The sequence below is a fragment of the Pristis pectinata genome, chromosome 31 (genome assembly GCF_009764475.1).
Source record: "Pristis pectinata isolate sPriPec2 chromosome 31, sPriPec2.1.pri, whole genome shotgun sequence".
Taxonomy (NCBI): domain Eukaryota; kingdom Metazoa; phylum Chordata; class Chondrichthyes; order Rhinopristiformes; family Pristidae; genus Pristis; species Pristis pectinata.
Window position 1 is genome coordinate 5,561,200 of NC_067435.1, and position 17,135 is coordinate 5,578,334.

The 17,135-nt window shown below is 44.1% G+C and overlaps 1 protein-coding gene across 1 annotated transcript in view; it reads right to left on the bottom strand.

Moving 5' to 3' along the window:
- Positions 1-744: 744 nt before the first annotated feature.
- Positions 745-17,135, bottom strand: part of cc2d1a (coiled-coil and C2 domain containing 1A) — a 76,172-nt gene continuing 59,781 nt past the window's right edge. Inside the window, exons 25-29 of the mRNA XM_052042057.1 lie at positions 12,467-12,533; positions 10,838-10,964; positions 10,139-10,215; positions 8,950-8,997; positions 745-6,624 (exon numbers count right to left, since the gene is read on the bottom strand). Of these exons, the coding sequence (XP_051898017.1) occupies positions 6,604-6,624; positions 8,950-8,997; positions 10,139-10,215; positions 10,838-10,964; positions 12,467-12,533 (340 nt within the window). The 3' untranslated portion in view covers positions 745-6,603. The remainder of the gene's footprint in view (positions 6,625-8,949; positions 8,998-10,138; positions 10,216-10,837; positions 10,965-12,466; positions 12,534-17,135) is intronic.

Consider the following 17,135-nt stretch of genomic DNA (forward strand, 5'->3'; position numbering starts at 1 on the left):
TGTGACTACATTACCACCAGCTGTGAAGTTTGCGATTTGAATGCAAATTGGTAAATTGGTTTATTATTGTCACGTGTACCGAGGTACAGTGAAAAACTTTGTTTTGCATGCCGTCCATACAGATCATTTCATCACATCAGTACATCGAGGCAGTACAAGGGAAACGCAATAACAGAATGCAGATTATGGTGTTACAGTTACAGAGAAAATGCAGTGCAGGCAGACAATAAGGTGAAAACGAGGTAGATTGTGAGGTCAAGAGTCCATCTATGATATGTCTATTGATAGCCATCCACTAGCTCTTGGTGGTTCGACCTACACTGCCTAACCTGTGCGGTCCCACACAATGAACTCCTTTGGTGGAGAGCTGTGATTGATATTACAGATATCCAGCCCCAGATCCCACAAATAATTAGATAGCTAAGCAGTCACTCTAATGAGAAAAGCATTATCTAGGACTCATGGAGAACCCTCCATTCTTCAAATAGCACCATGTGATGGTCAATATTCCCTTGAACCAATAGGGCAGACAAGCAAAGGCCTTAGCTGACATTTCAAAGAGCTGCAGCTACAATGCAGCATCGATTCAATAGGGCCTTGCACGTTGATTTCAATCAAGATAAATTTCCAATCCAAAGCTTACCGCCAGACCCGTTCATTCTTATTTTGATATCCTTGAGCTGCTGAACTTTAGACTGAATCTTTAGGAGCAGTGATTCTCAACCCAGTCAGTCAACTCGGCCTGGTCATTTTCTCTACTAAGACAACCTTCAAACCCCCATTTGTATAGCACCTTTTGTAAATGCACAATGTTCAAGAAGTGCCAAGGTAATTTTTGTTTTAAAGAGCACCAGTGTTGAAATGTGCCAGCTTACTACACACAGGAAGGTCCCATAAACATTCTTTCACCCTTGCCTTTTAGGCAAAAATGAGAAAACAAAGGGTGGGTGTGAGGTGTAGGAGGAGACACCAAACAGGTCCCTTTGGTAGAAGTTGCTAATAAAGAGAAAACTACTGCAAATAATCAAGAACAATTGTTTACTAAATCTTCATTTATCTCTTTATTGTCAATAATTATCTCCATTTTATACATTACTTTCCAAATTGTAAAACATTCAGTACAGAGATAGCAGGCACTTCACTGAATTCTGAACACCACCAACCCAACTCCTGCCCCATCCAAAAAACCCTCCCTTCCCACCCCAGCACCAAAGCCTCAGTCAGAGATGAAAATGACAGCATTATACTGGTTATATGCATGGAGGTTCACAGGGAGCAGTGTCGTAAACTCTCTCCAATGAGTTAAACCCCCAAGGTTACCACTCCCAAGTTATGATTGCTTGGGAAAGTTTCCAATACAGATGTGTTGGTGTAAAGTAGTCCATAAACAAAGACAAGGATGAAGAGCAAGAAACCCCATCTTATTCAGTTGCTAACTCAGCAGGCTTGATGCATCCAAAGCCCACACACAACTATTTGGGTCTTTCTCAGTTGGATATTAGTGTATTTTTTTTTAAACCAGGAAACGTAAGTGAGATCCGTCAACTGCAACTGGTCCAAAATGGAAAGTAGGGCAGGTCATGTCCCCACCTTTTACCAATTGCCAGCCGAGGCTGTCACCACATGTCCTATGGAGGAATGGGAAGATGCCCTCTCTCCTAATGTGCAAAGCTTCCACACCACAGACTCCAGGAGGAGGGGGAAATGGCCGGTCAGGGCAACACTTCTCAATGGGATCCGTGTGCAGTCACACCACGTATGTAATGCTGAGGATTAATTGGCTGCAATTATCATCCGAGTAGCTGATCCCTTGTAATATTAGTCAACTATTTTGCAGGGTTCTTGTTAGGGCAGGTACTCCCTGTGATGAGGAGGATCAGCCTCCTGAATACCTGTAGAAATGCCATGCCCTGGGTCAGGCCACTTACAGTGAATGGCCACTCCCTCCACCCCACATCTGAACTCTATTTATGTAGATAGTATAATCAGTGCAGGGAGGTGGTCACAATTTAAGAAAATGAAAACAAAGCCACAACAACATTACTGATAGGCTAGGGGAACATTGAGAGTTGGATAGGTTTTGCTCCATTGTATCATTGGATTAGTATTCACTCCTCAGTGCTGGGAAATGTGTTTCTGCTCTGAAGTGTTTATACTCACAAAGGGATTTTCTTTCCTTAATCTATCAGTGAACTAAGGCCAGCAGCTACTCAACCAGAAGACTATTCCACTTGGCCAGGCTCCCCCTCTACTAACCCCGCCTCCTGCTGACAGGTCCCGCCCTCCACTGGCCCCACCTCCTGTGCAGGCCACGCCCTCGACCGACCCCACCTCCAATTGGAGCAGGTCTTTCCTCCCACTGACAGACCTTGGCCCCTGATAGTGGGACCCCTCCCTGTCAGTGTCTCGGCCCCACCCACTTCCATTGCTGGAATATCTGGGGGAGAGAATGGGGTCACCATTTGAGGAGCATCAAGCTCTAATCCGAGGAGCTATCTGTAAGGTTAAGTTCACGTTCAGACACAAAGTCACCTGATTTTTTTTCTGCACCCAGTCTTGAACTCTCACTACACAGCAGCAGCTGCTTGACTGAAAACCAAAAATGCCAGAAATATGTAGCCTGGCTAAAGAGAAACCCAGCTCAATAAATCAGTTCTGCTGTCTCTGCAACCTTCGACTTTTGTCTCTCTAAAGATTACCAGTCAGACATCCCCTGTAGCGTTGGGCTTCAACTCTGGAAGGGAGTAAGTTCTGTAGAAGATGCACAGTCCCAGCAAGGAGGGAGAAAGTGGAGAGGTTGGGACTGTTCTCCTTAGAATAGAGACAATTAAGAGGCAATGGCATTCACGATTATAAAGGGTAAATAGGAATAATTTCTGCTGGCAGAGGGTAGGGTCATCAACATGGGTCATTTCGGTAACTGACCAAAGAATGAAGGAGAGGAAACAAAAGTAAAAGAAAAATGTAGATGGTGGAAATCTGAAATAAAAACAGAAAATGCTGGAAACACTCAGCAGGCCGGGCAGCATCTGCCCAGAGGGTGGTGAAATTGTGGAACTCCTTGCCACGCACAGCAGTGGAGGCCAGATCAGTGGGGGTGTTCAAGGAGGAGATAGACAGATATCTAAATAGTCAGGGTATCAAGGGATATGGGGATAAGGCTGGCAAATGGGATTAGAATAGTTTTTTTTCTCTCTCTTTTTTTCCCACCCCATTTCTTTTTCCCTTTTCCTTGGAGCAGACTCGATGGGCCGAATGGCCTGCTTCTGCTCCCTTATCTTGTGATCTTGTGATCTTGATGCAAAGGGTCTTTGACCTGAGATGTTAATGCTGTTTTTCCCTCTACTGACACTGCCTGACCTGCTGAGTGTATCTTGCATTCAATATCAGAGGGAAAAAATAGTTTAAATTCACAGAAACACTAATGATGGGGACGGCATTGCCCAAGAGGGCAGCGAAAGCAGATTCAATAATAAGTAAATTGGGTAAATAACAAAAGAGGGAAGATCTTCATGGCCACAGAGCAGGGAAATGGATCTGAGCCAATGTTCTTTCAAGGAGCTAACACAGGCACAGAGAAACAAATGGTCTTCAGCTGTGCTGTCTGACTCTCTGCTGACAAATACGTGGTATACTCAGCAATTTCAAATCCTCCCTCAACCCCTCTCCTTCTCAGTCAGACAAAAAATATATATACAAGTAAAAGGAGGAATCACTCTTCTTGATTTAGTTGCAAGAGGGATAGTTGTGGATGGCTCCAATCTGCTCTGGGACCCAGAGCGTCAATAGACCTCGGAAACACCAGAACACCTTCTTAAAATCTCAAGGCTGTTCAGGGACATTACCTCCTGTGGCACCAAAGTCTGCTCAACAAGCTGACCCAGATCTACCACAGCAGCCTTGCACCCAAGGAGAGATAACAGCAAGACCGACACTACAACAATGCAGTAAAACAGCAGATACAGTAAAAGAGGCAGATGTAGTTTGACCCCATCTTCCTGCTCCAACATTCCCACAGAGCCACACCTTTCATTCCAGCTAATATTTACATCATTTTAAAATGTTTGTGTATAAACATAGAGACATTTCATTCTTGGGCACCCATCGGAAATAATGCACTATCCATCAGTATTTACTGTAATGCCAAATTATTGCTTTAAATAAATATACTTTTTATATTCTGGTGCAACTTAATGTACTCTTAATTACCAATTCATAAAAAAATATTTATTAGGATAATAATCTAGGCTGTGTTTGTGCCACAAAGCCAACTGTGGCAGTGAGCTCCCCGGCACTTGCCCTGTTTGTGAGCACGCCTTCATCCAGGGAGGAAGCGGATGGTTGGAAAGCATCAAAAGGCCAGCTAAACCTCCATCTGATTTCAATCAGATTGTGTGGTGGCTGGGCCAGTGTCTCAGTTCCTGCTGCTCCTTTTCCCTTCAGGATTTAATGAAGCTGCTGTATTTCTGTGGTTTTATTCAGCTCTTGTGCGTCACTGTGCTGGTCATAGGACACCAGCATATCCAAATAAATTTTTTTGGGGTGAGGCAGGTAAGGCAGAAACTGGTACCAAGCAGGTGCAGTGAAGTGACAGCTCCCACTGTCACAACCAGCAAAACACCTTGGGCCACACTGGGGAAAGCACATAAATGCTTAACTGCTCACTCACTGGATTTACACATGCAAACAGAGGTGGGCATTAGTTACACTCACACAGAATGAACTATATACAATTGGTGTGCAGACAGGGCTTGTAATGTACCAGTCCACTCCTCTTTAGTTAGGGACAACTGCAAGGAATGGTTCCTTTACTTATGCGCGCCTCTCATTAGGATCAAACCTCAGAGCTGCATTGCCCCAAAGAATCTATTCTGTGGTGGGATCCAATGTGGCTGAGCAAGGCTCCTGAAACAAGCCCCATGTGTAGGTTGGGGCTTTGGCAGAGGAGGAAAGGAAAGCAGAAAAACAAATCAAAAATCACTTTATTCAGAAGCAGGCTGAAGATCTGAACAACCCTTACCAGAGGCTGAAGCTGTGCCAAGTATAACAGGAACCCTAGTGTCTACTTGTCTAATAAGCCCGTAATTGAACATCCCAAAATTAGGGCTGGTAGAAATCCATCATCTTTTGCCTGGAATTGAGAACAGCCTTCACTCCCAGATAGGCTGCAAAGTCCTGTGTAAACTCAAGCCCAAACTCAATGCCATTCATTTGCAAGGACTTCCACTTACTACGACAGTCACATTTCAGTTACTATATAATCAAAAGTCTTCAAAATTATATAGTCACAAGTCATTGCTCCTGATCCAGCGATATTTTGTAAATGACAAACAGCTACAATGGGTAGAAATGGCATACAGTATATCCTCCAACACTGCACAGAATGGGCTGCATACAATCAGGGACTGCAGTATATCAGTCAACTGTTCTTTAATTAAGATAGAGCTCCAAGGAAAACAAACTGTGCCTTCTTAAAACCACCCCACTCATTAGGGTTAAAGTGGAGCTGCATCATCCTGTGGGAAACCATTCCATTCCTGGATCCAATAATACCAATATCAAGGCCATTACCAGCTGCTTCCTGTATCATTGAGTCACACGATTAAAGACGGAATCCAGTCTATTCTTTTTAGCCAATTCTCCTTATTATTTTCCTTAAAGTATTATTAACATACTTGCAGCCTCAGCACAGAACTGGCAGGATCAATACTCAAACCTGGCAGGGCATTAACTCCCAAAGGGTTCCAGGAGCCGTTCAACTTTCCTCTGGTAATGCAACCTAGTGAACATTTCAGCATTACAGGTGCACCCTCACTGCTCAGAGCTCCATTCAATAAATGAGAAGCCAAACAGTAAATACTATACATTTGAGTAATACATCAGCAGCTGGCCAGGAACTGAAGCGCATCCATTCATGGGGGGAAAATCGATAATCGGGAAATAAAGAATTAGATTAGAATGCATTGGTAAAAGTTCCAGAATCCCCACATTTGAATTAATATAAGGTTGGTCGGGCCAATTCTAGTTTTCTGGGCAGCTGGTACTGAAAATATGAACCGACTGTATGTTCATGGCTGGACCCAATAACCCTTTCATGTGGAGATTGTCTCAAGCATCAGAAAGTGACAAGGTACTGCATCAGTAACCATCTCCTGCTGTTAGACAGGGTGGAGGTCAGGCACTGCGAGGGAGGGAGGAAAGAGTGTTCATGTGACCCTGGCAACATAAGAGAGCAAAGCAAGCCAATTTGTGGCTTCAAGATTGGGTTCCAGCCTCTATTGACAAGTATTCCAAGCATCTCCTGTGCAGGGTCACACAGTCTGTGGGCATTTTGCTAAGTCTCTGTGTTGCAGTTTCCAAGTGCGTGTGTTCTGCCCCTGAGCAGCTTGGTATCCTAGTGTGCAGGGGGAATGAGGTACTCCAAGGAGCTTCAGGGCCAGGAGGCGGCATTATCAGATCCTGACGTCAGTTGGTCTTCGCCACTCGGCTGCCCCGATAGTGCTGGCTCACCTTGGAGATGCAGGGTGTGGCGAAGCAGCTTCAAATGAACGTTTAGTATGGAACGCGAGGGAAGGTGTAGCACCAGTCCAAGTACTGTGATCTTTAGCGTTTGAATCTCTGCAGCTGTGTGTGGGAGGGAGAGAAGGAGTGAGTAACCGCATGAAACAGAGAGTAACGAGAGAGGGGGGAGAGGGAGTAGCGAGGGAGAGGGGAGGGGGAGTAGTGAGGGAGAGGGGAGAAGGAGTAATGAGGGAGAGGGAGAGAGAGTAACGGTGTGCAACGGGGAGAGGGAAGGAGTGAGCAATAGCACGTGACAGAGAGAGACCATGAGAGCGTGCAAGCAAGAGTGTGAGTGAGTATGCACACACACAGGTGAGTGAGTAATCATGACCAAGAGAGAAATACACCAGGGTATTGAAAGGGAAAGTGAGAGGGTGCAGGCAATGAGGTGATTGTAAGGGAGAGCAGAGATTGAAGAGCGTGGAGGATTGAAACAGAGAAAAGGGGAAAAAGTGAAAGTTAGTTATTTTATTTAAAGTCCAGTCCAGTCCTAGAGTGACCAATATCTACCAATAGCATTAATGGCAACAAAATCAGATATTGAGCAAGTCAGCATTTGGAGTTGATACACTCTATTACACCAGCAGTGGACTCCTCCTAAAGCCCCACAGGAGAACATAAAAAAACACTGACACCAATATTACAAGGTAACAGCAAGGCAAAAACTGGCAGAGCAGTGTTCCACTTACCACCGCACACATTAGCAGCTTTCAGGCAGGAGGAAAGGAATTTAACAACCTAGACTCATTTCTGTAATTCAGTCCCAAAAAGAGAGACCACAGACAACTCTGGACACAGTCCTGATGAAGGGCCTCGGCCTGAAACATTGACTGTTCATTTCCCTCTATAGATGCTGCCTGGCCTGCTGAGTTCCTCCAGCACTTTGTGCTTGTTGTGCTGGACACATGCATCACAGACCACAGCACCTCGTTTCTCTGGGTCCCACCATGTCTCTCTCCCAAAGGCATGAGCTTCAGTTTTAAAATATTCCTTTAGCGGATATATATGGAGATTCAATACTGTATTACGGATAAGCAGTGTGACAAATCAGAGACAGTGGAGGAATTGGAGGGGGGCGGGGGTACTGGTGTGATAGGAAAGGCGTAACAGCCAATTTCTAACACGAGAGCTAACGGCCAACAGCTAACACTAGGGGAGATAATTTTAAAGTGATTGGAGGAAGGTATAAGGGGGATGTCAGGGTAAGTTTTCTTACCAGGGTAAGAGTGGTGGGTGTGTGGAACACACTGCCGGCAGAGGTTGTGGGGGCAGATACATTAGGGCCATTTAAGAGACTCTTAGATAGACACATGAATGATAGAAAAATAGGGGGCTATGTGGGAGGGAAGGGTTAGATAGATCTTAGAGCAGGATAAAATGTCGGCACAACATTGTGGGCAGAAGGGCTTGTACTGTGCTGCAGTGTTCTATGTTCTGCTCGCCAACCTACCATAAACAGCAATGTGAGAGTGAAAATCGAACTACAGATGATCAAAATCTGAAATATAAACAGAAAATGTTGGAAAGACTCAGCAGATAAGGCAGATTTTCTCTTTCTGACCTGACCTATTGAGTGTTTACAGCACGCTGGATAATCTATTTTGCCCTGTGGAGAGATAAATATTGCCCAGGACCCAGGCAGTAGCTTCCTGCTCTTCAAAGAAACACCAAGAGATATTTTATATTTGGAGGGGATAAGTGAACTCTCAGCTCATTCAACTGCACTCATAAGTACTGCACTGAAGCACCTGCATCCAGCTTCTGTTCAAGCCTCAAGTTGAATTGTCTTATGAGGATAGGTTGAGCAAGCTAGGGCTTTTCTCTTTGGAGAGGGAGGATGAGAGGTGACTTGATAGAGGTGTACAAGATGATAAGAGGCATAGATTGAATGGACAGTCAGAGACTTTTTCCCAGTGTGACAATGGCTAACATGAGGGGACGTAATTTTGAGGTGATTGGAGGAAGGTATAAGGGGGATGTTAGAGGCAAGTTTTTTTTTTATACACAGAGTGGAACACACTGCCGGCAGAGGTTTGGAGGCAGATACATTAAGGACATTTAAGAGAGTCTTAGAAAGGCACATGAATGATAGAAAAATAGGGGGCTATGTGGGAGGGAAGGGGTAGATAGATCTTAGAGCAGGATAACATGTCAGCACAACATTGTGGGCTGAAGGGCCTGTACTGTGCTGTAGTGTCCTATGCTCTATGAACTCATGGACTATTGACTCAGAAGCAAGAGAACTACCCACAACCAACTTACTCTTTTGCTTTAGATTGCTTTACTTTTGAGTAGTGTGAACAAGTTAAAGACAAGACGTGTAGATAAATGAGTATCATCTTGTACATAACCATTCTGAATAAAGTAGCAGCAAGTGTGGTACCTCACCTCCTCATTCACCAGCTTCCTCTTGTGCAATGCTTCCTTTGCCAAATCCTGCTCAGAAAGGAGAACAAAGCCACTCAGGGTATAAAAAGAAAACTTAAGATGTAACATTGCACTCTGTATGATGCTGGAATTATGCAAATTCACTTTTGGCAAAAATTATCCACCTTATCAGGTACTGTCAGACCTTGTGGCACAACAGTAAGGCGTCTGTCTCCAATCAGAAGGCTGCATGCTCGAATCACGTCGGGGTCACAAATGCTGTGTTGGATTTTATAGGCGGCATGGTCATGTAGCGGTTAGCATAACGCTATTACAGTGCCAGCGACCCGGGTTCAATTCCCGCCACTGTCTCTAAGGAGATTGTACATTCTCCCCGTGTCTGCGTGGGTTTTGTCTGGGTGTTCCGGTTTCCTCCCACATTCCAAAGACCTACGGGTTAGGAGCTGTAGGTGTGCTATGTTGGCACCAGAAGAGTGGTGACACTTGCGGGCTGTCCCCAGCACATTCTCAGTAACGCAAAAAGACACATTTCACTGTGTGTTTCGATGTACATGTGACTGATAGATAAATACGTAAAAAAAACTGGGGAAAATGAGCAATTTTAAAGTAGGTGCAGGGGACGGGATTTCAGAATTCAGGATGCAGACAGCTGTAGGCACAATGAACACTGGCCAGAGATCAGAACTGGAGAGTGCAGAGACCTAAGGGCTGCACGGTTGGAGAGGATGACAGAGGTAGGGAAAAGGGAGGCCAGGAAAGGATTTAAAACTAGTTGGAGAACTTTAAAATTGAATCTGTGGCAACATGACCACCATTGTGGGTGAATACACGCAAGACTGATGGGTCTTTAACTGAAAGGACAATGCAACTTATCATATGGAAGGCAGTTATAGACTTCTCCAGGAGACATGCAGATGGTTGGACCCTGGGTTATTGGGTCAAGTCTGGAGAGGTGTCCTACTGCTCCGGGTTAGACTCTGCAGCACAACACTAGCAGCATTCATTCTACAAATTTCTCTCTGGACCAGACTCCAAGTAGGTTTGTTCTCAGAAAAGGAATTTGTTCCATTGAAGGATGCGGGCTCTCCAGGAGGGTGAAAATTCCACCTTCCATCCAGTTGAAGAATACAGACTCCATTTTCTGCCACATAGTTGCCCATCACAACAATCAGACACTCTGATTACTTACCCGCTGGCCTTCGTTACCAAGTCGCTTAGCTGCGTCGGTGTAATGGTGTAAATACCTCTCCAACTGGGCTATGTACTCTGTAAAACAAAAACATAATGATGTGCTCCAAACTGACCGAAACATTGCATGTGTATAGTACAGAAGATCGGAATCACGATTTTCTTAAGGCCTAATGTTTCAAACAACCTGAAACATACGAGCAAAGTCCCAAATTATCGCTAATGACCTCCAGTTCTGGACTATGATTCCACCTTAGTTCGGGAGCACTTCCTACCAGTTACTGCACAGTCTTAGAGCAACAGTCAGTGAAAGAGGTCCCAGCAAAAGTGGTGCTGTCAGGGGTCTACTGGAAGGCCCACAGGCGGTAATATCCCATCAGGTAGAATGCTTAAAACAACAGAGCAGGCCTTGTAAATCAAACCTCACAGAGGCCCTTCCTCCACAAACACCACTACTTAAAATAGTAGGAGATCGCCGGGTTAATTTAGTTCAAATAGGTGGGGTGATAGGGTGGGGAGAGTTGGGACAGGGATGGAGAACAGGGGAAGAGAGGCTAACATGAAAGGGACAGTCTAGTCGTCTTTGACCTGCACCTTACTCTTCACACAGTCTTGTAAATAACAAGCACACTTCAGTTGAAAATAGAAGAAAAACAAGAAGCGTTTTTAAGTCCCTGGAGTAGAAAGTGGGGTCTGCTACCTTTCAGAACTTTGGAGTCTCCATGAGCCAGATGTGAATTCTGCCACTGGATCCGCTGTTTAATGTCCCGGTGCTGATTCAGGAGATCTTCTGGAAGGGCTTTGTGCTCCTGTTTGCACAGGAGAATCTAGAAAAATGATTGGGATAATAGTTGGGATAAATCTATTCCGAGGGCAATTGGCTCTCTGGCAACAAACATTCTGCAAGTTGTATTCGTATTCACAAATCAAATGCCTTAACCCACTGTAGCAAGTGTCCAACAATGTGCACCAAAGCCTTTTATAAGAGTTTTATGTCAGAGTTCGTTCCATCAAAGAATTTGGTGTGTGTGTGTGTGTGTGTGTGTGTGTGTGTGTGTGTGTGTGTGTGTGTGTGTGTGTGTGTGTGTGTGTGTGTGTGTGTGTGTGTGTCAGATAGATAGATATTTGGTGTTTTCAAGAAACATGCAGAAACACTACAAGCATTTTTAAATTCAACAGAAGTGACATATTACAGGAGATAAACAGTTAACACTTTAATAAATGGGATTAGCAAAGCTGATAATTAACAGCTGTGTTCAGCAGCAATGAAACAGAGGCAGACATCTCCCAACCAGTCCACCTCCCTCTCACAGATGCTGGAATGGACACAGCATCCCGATAGGAAACAGATCACTGACAATGGAATGACAGCTGATAAATTGCATCCCTAACCTTCATGCTACTAAGCATTTGCTGAAAATAGGTTATTCAGAGAAGCTACCCAGACAACATATTTCTTTCTCTCTCTCAACTTGCGCTATGTTGTTATGTTTATTTTGTCATGTAAGTTATGTATAATTTATGGTAAGTTATGTATAATTTATGTTTGTCATGTCTGTAACGTACTGTGCTGCTGCTGCTGCAAAAAAGCTCATTTTCATGGCATTTATACCCTGGGTGTGCGCCTATGGCGATGAACTTGAACCAGATCTTTCCTGTCACCCATTCCTCTGATGTTTGAGATTTTGAATTCAAGATCCCAAACTCCAAAGGAGTGAGAGATAGGAAAGGCCTTCTTTCTTGTCCCACCAATTTGTTCCACTCCTTTTCTGAAGGAACTGCTCTATACAATGGAGTATTGATAGACAGGAGAAAATGTCCTCTGATAGCTCATAGCAGACGTAGGCTGTATGACCAGAAAGCATATTATTCGAGCCCAACACAAGCACCGATTTCTGCAGGCCAAGAGCTGGCCCAGTTTTGCATCTAAGAATCCAGCATTGTCTTTTTATATTCCTGTCTGATAGTTCTCAGGATCTACATACATCTTCCTAAAGCCTCTTAACCTTTCACTGCAATGTGTACCAGTTACAAAATGCACCACAGTTGCTCATCTAGACTACTCTAAAGGCATGTGCCAAACCCTTGCCATCTACCACCAAAAAGGACGAGCAGGCCCCTGGGAACACCTCCACTTGCAGATTCCCTCCAAATCACACACCATCCTTTATGGAAATATCTCACCATTCCTTTATTGTCACTGGAAACCCCTACCCACTGCACTGTGGGAGCACTTCCAGCAGAGACTGCAGCAGTTCAAGATAACAGCACCAGGTTTTAGCACCGAATGCAGAGTAGATAAACTGCATTACTCTCAGATGTCACTCACCTTCTTTTCCATGCGCTCTTTGTCAAATTTCAGTACGTTGAGGCTTTGTAGATGGTAGGTGGGTTTGCTGGAAATGACAAAACACTTTAATTAGGTTAAAAGTAAATATTGGTCTACTTGCACATCATCAGTTCAAGCCTTGAACTATTTAAGAGTACAGCAGAGTTAAAAACCTCAAAGCAAAAGCATTTGCCAAGAATGTTTCCATTAATCACAGGGTTTTACTGGGGAAACCAGAAGTCTAAGCAGTAGGACAAGGGGACTGACAAAGAGATTTAGAAATATAAGAGACTGGCTCGGAAAGTATGACATGGGGAGGTGGAATGACCAAAAATATCTACAAGTGGTTTCCTCAACATCATTGATGAACTGGCACTTACCCATTGTACAATCTTGCACTGAGCATAGATAGGAAGATTACAACTTAATCAGAGACTTGATTTTTCCAACAAACTCAATGCAATTTAGTTGAACCTTACTAAACTCAGCTGGCCAAGCAGTCCTAGGTCCACAACTAACTGAATAGCTCTTCCAATGATCTTCTACCAGCTCAATGGACGAGCCACAGGAGATGTTTGCCTGTGAAACGTCCAGGCTATTGGTTCAAGACTCTGCCTGTAAACAGCAAGGTGGAGGTGCTGGAGTTGGGTTGGGAGTTGGCCAGTTCCTCCACCTTTAGAAGAAATTTGGATTATTGCATGGATAGGAGGGGTGTAGAGGGATATGGGCAAATGGGACTGGCTTGGTGGGCACCATGGTTGGCATGGACGAGTTGGGCCAAAGGGCCCGTTTCCATGCTGTATTACTCTATGACTGAACAGTTTCCTGCTATTAGTGTTCTATAGGTTTAATTATTGGGAGCTATGCAGGACAGAGAAGGGTGGTACACTTCCTGTAGGGAAAATATAAATGCAGAGTACGAGCCAGTAACAACAGCGGCCCAGCAAGTTGCACTTTCACCTCCGAGTCAGAGGCTGAAGTCCTGCTCCAGGGATTTGAGCACAGAACCCAGGCTGACATTTCAAGCTGGTACTTAGGGAAGGCTGCACAGTTGGAGGTGCCATTTCAGACAAGCCAGGGAATGTGAAAAAGATACCATGCCACCATCGCAGCAGCTTTCTTTGGTGTCTGGTATTTATTTGTTATTTATTTTTCAGAACATGGACATGGCCAGTGTAGGCTGCGATTTACTATCCATGGACAACTGGCTTTGAGAAGATGGAGAGCAACCTTCTTGAACTTCTGTAGTCTATCAAGCAAACCAATCTCCCCTCTTCTTCCTGCTGTCTCGGGAAAGCAGCCAACATAATCAAGGCCCTCTCCCACCCGTCATTCTCGCTTCTCCCCTCTCCCGTCAGGCGAAAGATACAAAAACTTGAGAGCAAGTACCACCAGGCTCAAGGACAGCTTCTACCCTGCTGTTATCAGACTGTTGAATGGACCCTTGCATGCTAAAAGATGAACTCTTGCTCTCCCAATCTACCTCATCGTGGCCCTTGTATTTTGTCTACCTGTACTGCAATTTCTCTGTAACTAACACTATATCCTGCATTTTGTTTCCTTTTTACTACCTGTCTTCTTATATACACTATGATCTATCTGCAAACAAAAGTTTTTCATTGCATCTCAGTATGTGACAATAATTATCCAATACTATAATATTGTACAGTAGGGAGTTCTACTATTGAGACCCAGCAAGGATGAAGGATCAGCAAAATATTTCCCAACTTGGATGAGAACCTGGCTGGCATGAAGGGACCGGGGAGGGGGGACCGGGGGGGAGAAAGAGGGCAGCAGTTAATGCTGCTGTTTTACAGATTCCAGGGAACTGGATTTTATCCCGAGCTCAGGTGCTGTCTGTGTGGCATTTGAATGTTCTCCCTATAATCATGCTGATTTCTGCTGGGTGCTCTGGTTGTTTCCCACACCCCAACGAGCTGCTGGTAGGTCAAGTGGCTACTGCAAGTTACCCCTTGGTGTAGGTAAGTGGCAAAAGAATTGAAGGGAAGGTGATGAGCACACAAGGTGCAGGACTGAGGGGAAATGGGACTGATGTAATTGCTCTGCTAGGAGGCAGCCTAGACCTGATGGGCCAAATCATACAGTAGTGGCAGACTGATGCACTTGTTTTGCTTGGTGGATCATGGTTTTAGGAGATGCTGTTGAGAAGCTTGGGTGAGTGACTACAGAGCATTGTGTATGCTGCTGATGATGGGAATTTAAACAGTGTTGGATGGGGTCCCAATCAAACACCTGCTTTATTCTGCATGGGACTGCACACAATCACATTTCCCACAACGTTTGTGAAAACTTTTGTAGTAGATTTCCTTAATTTCCTGAAGCTAAATGCTTGAACGCTCATCACAGAACAGTGTGGAAACCTCTGTACCACAGGGACTACCATGTGGCATCTTACTAGCTCCAAGGGCAATTAGGGATGAGGAATAAATGCTGGCCTAACCAATACCCTCCCGACCCCCACATTATAAAAAAAAATGCAAGTCACTTCATCACTTCTGAAATATTTAATTGGGTGCACTATTTATTGATACATTGTATAATTACCCTCACACTTCCTCAATTGCAAATGATTTTGAAAACATGAGATAGGTTTTCTGGTAAGAAGAGTATTTTTATTTTGTTATATATAAGGTGTCTCTAAAACATGACCCCAAAGTTCAGGGAGTGATCAACCGCTCTCTTGGCACGTTCAACGTCTGAGCTAGAGAGCAGGAGAATCAGAATCGCTGGTGGCCAATTTCAGCAGTGAAAACACTTCAATGCACATTATCATCAAGCAAAAAGGTCCACACTGAGCAAGGACAGCATCAGTCTCAAGAACGAGGAATAACCCAGTGAATATACAAGGAAGCCAAGGAACAAGCGCGGGGCAAGTTTCATTTTACACAGAGAGTGGTGGGTGCTTGGAATGCACTCCCAGGGGTGACGGAGGCAAATATGATAGAGGCATTTAAGATAGACACATGAATATGCAGAGAATGGAGAGATATGGACCATATGCAGGCAGAAGGGATTACTTTAATTAGGTGGTTATTAGCTTAATTAGTTCAGTGCAACATTGTGGGCTGAAGGGCCAGTTCTTGTGTTGTACTTTTCCACGTTCTACCTTCTAAACCCAACTGGAGTAAGTGCCTACAGGGAGGAAGGAAGAAAATGTGCTAAAAAAAAAAGCTTTTGTAAATACATTTCTACACTTTGTTCTCTGTCCAAAGGTAAAATCCGATGGAAGAACAAGAGCAAGGAATGGGGCAAAATGACAAAGGGATCACAATGACCACATGTAAAAAAAACATTGCCTCCCAGTGCAAACAGATCCAAAATCCCAGAGCATACAGGAGCAGGAATAGCAGCCAGTCAATCTGTCCCAAACCTCCCTGTCATTTAATGAGGTCTGATCATAACCTCAGCTTCATGTTCCCAACCACCCCAGTAACCTTTCTCCCCATCCACCTCACTCAACAAACTCACTAATGATCAAGGCCTCCAAAGACTCTCAACCCTCAGGGAAAAAAAAATTGGCTTCAGCTGTCTTAAATGGGCAAGCTCTTATTTTTTTTAAAAAGTGACCTCTAGTTGTAGATTCTCCCAGAGGAAACATCCTCTCCACATCCACCTTGTCCTCTGAAGACCCTGAAACCCATAATTTTAATTATGGACCAAATCATCAGCCAAGGCTATACATCTATATGAAAAAAACTTTTATTAAATATAAATGTACAAGTATTGTTCCAATAATTTTAATTAAATAAATATCTAGTGTTAATCAACATTCTAGAAAAAGGCACAAATTATTCCCTCTACTCTGCTTTAATTGAAGGATGCACCCCCCCAACAATGTGTGACACTAATAGGCCATCATTAACAGATGCTGATTGTTAAATATTAACATTTTTATTGTGCAGCAATCCGTAAACCTATTGCCACATTTATAGCTGTGGCAGACATTTGGTGAAGCATCAGTTTACAATAGTTCCAATATAAAACAAGCCTGAAGTGCAATGATTACTCAACCGAGCAGTAAAAGGTGACAGGTATAGAAAACGACAACATTAAAACTGGGCCAGCAGGCCTTCTAGAACTGTGTAGCAAATAGAATAGAGTAGAAAAAGAATTGCTCCAACTGAACCAGTTCTTGGTTTATCGAACAGTCTCCAATCACTTTACTGATTCAGAACTAAAAGGGTGCTGTTGCAAGAAAATGCACCACATGAATTAGCAAGAACTTATCCAGAAACAGGCGCAGGTTACCTAGTGTTTTCTGAAGTGCAGTCACGGAGGCGTTTTTATTGGGAAACCTGTGTCATCGTGGAACAACCAACTGCACTCGGATGAACCTCGAGTGTAGAGGTACAGCCAATATACTTGACACTAACCAGGCTGGGATGACAGCATTGACAATAAATTCAGAATGAAACAGCTTGGTCCAACAGGAAAGCCGTTGGATAGACTAGAAGGCACACCAAAACAATACGACTAGCTACTTTGGAATCACAATCATCACTTCTGTTTCAACTGAAAAATTAAAAGGATCTTTGCACCAAATGCAACTAGCATGAACAAGATAGACACGAGAGACTGCAGATGCTGGAGCAACAAACGATCTGCTGGAGGAACTCAGCGGATTGAGCAGCATCTGCAGGATGAAAGG